At 28.8% G+C, this 6,898-nt stretch overlaps 1 protein-coding gene across 1 annotated transcript; it reads left to right on the forward strand.

Moving 5' to 3' along the window:
- The first annotated feature begins 1,058 nt into the window (after positions 1-1,058).
- On the forward strand, positions 1,059-2,814 carry LOC119600517 (protein trunk). The gene has a single exon (XM_037950779.1). It carries the CDS (start codon positions 1,310-1,312, stop codon positions 1,964-1,966), a length of 657 nt encoding a protein of 218 aa, XP_037806707.1. The 5' UTR covers positions 1,059-1,309; the 3' UTR covers positions 1,967-2,814.
- Positions 2,815-6,898: the final 4,084 nt, after the last annotated feature.

A 6,898-nucleotide genomic window follows, 5' to 3' on the forward strand; every position in this document is an offset into this window, starting at 1 on the left:
TTTTTTTTTTTAAGTTCGTATATGGACTTTGGAGAAGATAAATGAGGGCTTCAATGGTTTTTGCTTGGATACAAGTCGCTCTCCTTTGGCAGTTAAAGATTTTGAAAGGCAACTCAGTGCGTGTTTTTTAATAATTCTTTGTGTTATTTCATCAATTTCTATATTTTATATTTTTTAATGATTCATTAAACATCTCATAATTGAATTTCATTGATTTACACTTGTTCTAAAAATCTAAACTAATTTTTTATATTGGAATTGCCTCATTATTTCCCTTTGAACATTTTTAACGCAAATAACTACACAGTTTCACACAATAAGGATATGATTTTTGAAAATTACAATTGAAAAATACTTAACACGTGTCCTTTTAACAATAAAACAATAAATTCCAAAAAGCAATTAAAAAATAATTTGAAAAACCCAACGAAATTAACTGGAATTTTCAATATGCAAAATACTTTATTGACGTGCAAATTGTAATGAAAAATAATAAAATGCAACAACAAATGCAACAAAATTTTTATTTTAATATTTTTTTCTTGGTTTTCCCATTCTACACAATCTCTATTTTCAATTGGAAAACATAAACAAAAAACAAAATTCTCTTAAAAAAAGTTGATTCACTGTATGTATATTTAGTTGATTCACTGTATGTATCTTTGCAAATCCGCAAAAACATGAAAAAAATCGGTGTTTGTACGAGCAATGTTTGTGTAGTGTGTGTGCGAATGAAAAAAGTATGTTTGATAAGCCGCTTGTGTAGTCTATTTGGGTCTTAAGGATTTTTTCAAACCTTACCATGTCTCCTACCATATTCCAAAGAGTCTTTGGCGCGACACTTCTTAGATCCTATACAGTTTACCAGCAACGATTTGTCTGACCATTTTAGAGGAATCTAATTTTATACCACCACCACTTTCCATTGAGTATTCCGTGGTATTTTTTATTTGCTATGTAATTTATTTTTCCCCTGTGGTTTGCCACTTAATTCCCAAAAACTCGATTTTTTCTCTGCCGTTGCTATTTTTCTTTGCTATCTGGACATACGTAAAAACCAAAGGAAAATTTTGACACCTTTAACAGATACAAATCAATTCAATACAATAGGCAATTTTTAACAAATCGGTTGCTGAATAAAAAAACAATTGCTTGTGGTTGTTGTAGAGGTTTGTTCCCAACAATTACTGTTTTCACTTTATTAATAAATACACTTTGAGTACAGATGTGTTGGTCACACTGTTTGATAATTAAAATACCAAGTAATCGAGAACATTGAGTATTCAAAAGCTCTTTTTTAATAGAACAAATGAAATATATTTTGAATTTGTATCTGGTTATGGGATTTGGGTTTAAAATAATATCTACGAATTATTGCAAACAATTATCTACAAAATCACTTACCAAAATTCATGGGCAGGCATTTAATCCTCGTTATATGAGCATTGAACCACCATCATCTAATCACGATGCTAGTAGCAAACGCTCTTCTTACGAATTACCATTTTATGCTGATGATGATGTTGTATCCGTAGGAGATTTTCCAGCTTGGGAAACGGAACATGTGAACTTTTACGAAAAGAAAAAAGAGTCAACTTTAAAACAGAGAAGCGTACGCGTTAGAAATATTTTTAATGATCGCAACTTCGCAAAGCCTGATGTATTTAAAACTCGACCATGGGAATGCTCCTCTAAGCTTGCATGGATAGATTTAGGTCTACATTATTTTCCTAGATATATACGTACTGTTGAGTGCATTTCAAAGAAATGTTGGTACGGTCATTTCAACTGCAAAGCTAAATCGTTTACTATAAAAATATTGAAAAGAAAAAATGGATCATGCATTCGGATTAGTGAAAAATTGCTTATGGTTATATTAGAAGAATTTGATTCCGATTATACTGAATTATGGGTATGGGAAGAAATTTCAATAAATTTTTGTTGTGATTGCGTAATGCTACGTTGATGCCATTTACTTTACATTATGTGATTTTGTGTTAATACAAAGTACTTATTATTTGAAAATGTATTGTAGTCTGAAAATCTAAAACATTGAGCTTTTAAAATTTTTTTAAAATCAGTTTATTTTTATAAAATACACTATTTAAATTTTTTTTGGGTTTTAGTTTGTAAATTAATTTTTCTTTTATTTTTTACCATAATTCATTTCAAATTGAAAATAAACGAAAAAAAATATTTTTCATAATAAATGACTGAAAATGGCTCAATACATTTTGACAACAAATTTGATTTCGTATTACATAATATTAATACAAATTATTGTATGTAAAACCCCTTTAGCATTTGTTTTATTTTTTCTGCAGAAGAAAAATACTGAAAAATCCACATTCGATCGGAATGGAATTCCGATTTCTTTTAATGCGAAATTATTTTTTTGTTCTAGATTTTAAGAAATCGACTTTATGCATTAAATATTTCTTTCGTTTAATATTTTGAAAATTAAGTGATTACGAATTTTTATTCACAAGACTTGAGTGAATACGTCCATAAAATTTTGTGGTCGAGAGTAGTTCCAAATTCGAGAAATAAACACTTAAAGTCAAAATTTCTCAAAAATCTGATTGAAATCATCAAGTTTTTTTTTCACAACTTTTGCATATTATGAGGGCGGCTTACAAATGATAAATTCATTTTGCTAATGAAGACAGTATACACTTGTCACGAATGACTATAGTCAATATTTAATTGTTGTGCGAATTATAAGTAAAGAATTACGTGGTCGCAAACCAAACCAAATTTATACGATTTCACAAAACTTTCAGTTTTTTTATATACAGTGTCTCTCATAAGTATTCGAATTTAATGTATTATGAAAACAGACATCATTTTATAATAGATTTTGTGGGAAAAATAAATAAATAAATTTATTATGTTGTCCAGACAGTCCTTAAATTTTATACCACATTTTGAAAATTAAAAAATAATAATTTACATAAACTAATTTAACTTTTTTTTAAAAATAAATAATTAAAATGAAATTAATGTTTTGTATAATAGCCCTTGTTTTTAAAAACAACTTCCAAGCGTCGCACAGTGGTATAGGAAAAAAAAGAGGGAAATAATACGGTAACTTCTAAACAGTTAATCCGATTTTGATTAATTTGGTATGCACAAAGAGGAGGTGTTGTCGAGTTTAGGTTTTGAATTTGGACCTTATAGGCCAACCAGGGACCCGGCGGGGGGTCCTCAAATTAGGACACCTCGGCTATGTTAAATTTTTAAAACGATCCTATTTCTTCATTTGAGTTCCGATTTATTCGTATATAGAATCTCCTCAGCGAGCACTAATTATCGTAGCAGTAAATTATCTCTTATAGTTTAGGAGATATTCGCATTTGAAAATTAAAATTTTAAAATTTTTACCGTCCTTACTTTAGTTTTTTGATAATAGCGGGTCCAAATATTCCCTATTTTCGCCATTTTTTCTTATTCGCTTAACAACAAGTTTATATATCAAGCAGTGAAAGAATTATGTAAAAATCATGACTGAGTCCAAAGTTATAGGCATTTTAATTTAAAAAATTAAAAAAAGGCGATTTTTTGTAATTTTTTTGGGAAAAAAGTATCTTTTTAAGTTATCTAAAAAGTTTCTAAGAAGATGTATATAGAATTTATACTTTTTGGAAAGCTGACTTTACATAAAGTACGATAAATGAAACAAAACCTAAAAATTTTTGATACCGAGGGGACCAGGTCCATCCAAAAAAACCCTATTTTTTATGGAAAATTAAATTTTGAGCAAAAATTCTCAAATCGCATAGTCGATATCAAATTATAGTGACCTGTTTTATATGACCCAATATGTTCTTAATCATTTTGTAACGGGTTTCGATAACCCCGCCCCTGGTATGGATATAATAGGCAAAAAACCAAAAAACCCCATTTTTGGGATTTTTTAAAACTTTTTTGGGAATTCCGGGATTTCTAATAAGAAAATTCAAAATTTTTATTTAATTTTGGATTTTGAGTAAAAAAATCTACCAAATTGTAAAATTTCATCAAAAAATATTCATAAATAAAATTTTTATTACAATTTGAAAAATTAGTATTTTCTCAAAAACTGAATAAAAAACATTTTTTATTTTTTTTTTAAAGTATTCCGCGAATTTTTTAATTTTCAAAAATTATATACAGTTTTGAAAAATAGACAAAATTACCTTTCCATTGATTATAACATGCCTACCTAATGTTTTTTAAGTGACAAATTAAGTAGGGAAAACTCAACATCTTTTAGAAAATTTACTTAGCACTATTATTTTCATCCATATATGTAACAAATTTGAGAGTTAACCTTATGGATGAAAATAATAGTGCTAGGTAAATTTTCTAAAAGATGTTGAGTTTTCCCTAATTAATTTGTCACTTAAAAAACATTAGGTAGGCAAGTTATATATCAATGGAAAGGTAATTTTGTCTATTTTTCAAAACTGTATATAATTTTTGATAATTAAAAAATTCGCGGAATACTTTAAAAAAAATAATAAAAAATGTTTTTTATTCAGTTTTTGCGAAGATAAAAAATTTTTCAAATTGCAATAAAAATGTTATTTATGAATATTTTTTGATGAAATTTTACAGTTAGGTAGATTTTTTTACACAAAATCCAAAATTAAATAAAAATTTCGAATTTTCTTATTAGAAATCCCGGAATTCCCAAAAAAGTTTTAAAAAATCCCAAAAATGGGATTTTTTGGTTTTTTGCCTATTATATCCATACCAGGGGCGGGGTTATCGAAACCCGTTACAAAATGATTAAGAACATATTGGGTCATATAAAACAGGTCACTATAATTTGATATCGACTATGCGATTTTAGAATTTTTGCTCAAAATTGAATTTTCCATAAAAAATAGGGTTTTTTGTGGATGGACCTGGTCCCCTCGGTATCAAAAATTTTTAGGTTTTGTTTCATTTATCGTATTTTATGTAAAGTCAGCCTTCCAAAAAGTATAAATTCTATATACATCTTCTTAGAAACTTTTTAGATAACTTAAAAAGAAAAAGATACTTTTTTCCCAAAAAATGACAAAAAATCGCCTTTTTTTAATTTTTTAAATTAAAATGCCTATAACTTTGGACTCAGTCATGATTTTTACATAATTCTTTCACTGCTTGATATATAAACTTGTTGTTAAGAGAATAAAAAAAAATGGCGAAAATCGAGAATATTTGGACCCGCTATTATCAAAAAACTAAAGTAAGGTCGGTAAAAATTTTAAAATTTTAATTTTCAAATGCGAATATCTCCTAAACTATAAGAGATAATTTACTGCTAGGAGATTCTATATACGAAATTTTTTTTTAATCGGAACTCAAATGAAGAAATAGGATCGTTTTAAAAATTTAATTTAGCCGAGGTGTCCTAATTTGAGGACCCCCCGCCGGGCCCCTGGTTGGCCTATAAGGTTCAAATTCAAAACCTAAACTCGACAACACCTACCAAATTTCATCAAAATCGGATTAACCGTTTAGAAGTTACCGAATTATTTCCCTCTTTTTTTTTCCTATACCACTGTGCGTCGTGGGACCGTTTCTACCAATTTATGGAATAGTTCTGGCGTTATTATGTCCCATTCTTCATGCAAAGCAACCCTATGGTGGTTTTAGAGGATAATGAGTGATTTAAAAGTTGTTCTTGTAAATATAACCACAAATTTTCAATGGAGTTTAAGTCCAGACATTAACTCCATTGAAAATTTGGTGAAAGAAGATACTTAGTGTCGTTAATGATCAACATTTTCACGTACCAGGTTGTGTATTTTGGATAGTTTTTCTGTTGAAAAATAAATTGAATGGGTTGTAGCCCCATTTTGGTGGTACTAGCATGCAAATTCTGCTCTAAAATTGACAAGTGGACCTTCTAGTCTATAATACAATAATAAATTTTAGCAGTCGAACACCGTAGACGGACACAGAGCCCCAAAATATGGCAGAGCAACTTGGGTCCTTTACAGTTGGTTTTAAGTTAGATAATTCCAAGGCATCTCCAAGCTTTCGCCATATCATTTGACGACCATCTGACCCAAAAATATTATATTTGTTCTAATCGTCCAAGATAACCTCCTTCCAGGATCCAATATTCTTACTTATGAGACTATTTGCGGAGTCAAGACACTTAACATCGATTAACTTCGATATGAGCGGTTTCCACCTTGGTACTTGACCATGCAAATTATTGCTCCCTAGTACTTTGCGCACAATTTCGACACTAATTTTTATTCACAGGACTGTCATGAGTTCGTTGTTAATTTTTGGAGCTGATAGATGAAGGTTCCTTCGGTATTTCCTCAGTATTTCTCTGTCGTCCTGTACAGCAGTTTTGGACGACTTGATAATGGTAAATACTCGATGGAATTCTTTGTTCCATGCGTGTAATGACAAAATATATTGGAATCTATTAACCATTTCCTATATGTATTTAATTGATCGGCCTTGATTATACAGATATAAATTAATTTTTTAATTTGAATTGATCAACTCTTTCTCTTTGAACATTTTAAGCGCTTATACAGGAAGGGTTTACAACATAATTATGGAAATTTCCAAAAAATATAATGTTAAATATTCCATATAACCACTACCTGCATAATGGGTTAATTAATGGGCAATAAAACACGTGTTCAAGGATTCTAAAAAACTTCTTAGAAAAAATTCGAATATTTTTGCGCAGTACCTGAAATTACCCTTTTTGGGTTTTTTCCATTTTCTTGGAAACCATTAATGAGTTTTTATTATTTTTTTCTTGTATTTCGTAGAAATAATATAAATTAATAAAATTTCATTAAAAAAATTTAAATACTATTATTATTTTTAAAGTAGCATCATACAATAACACAGTAATTCATAAAAAATAATAAATTCGAATATTTCTGTGAGA

Source organism: Lucilia sericata, unplaced genomic scaffold (genome assembly GCF_015586225.1).
Source record: "Lucilia sericata isolate MDLA Ls3-8-SP2 unplaced genomic scaffold, ASM1558622v1 Contig000004F_arrow, whole genome shotgun sequence".
Lineage (NCBI taxonomy): Eukaryota > Metazoa > Arthropoda > Insecta > Diptera > Calliphoridae > Lucilia > Lucilia sericata.

Excerpts from the sequence above, each read along its gene's own strand:
- LOC119600517 (XM_037950779.1), top strand. The coding sequence starts at position 1,310 with ATGAAATATATTTTGAATTTGTATCTGGTTATGGGATTTGGGTTTAAA.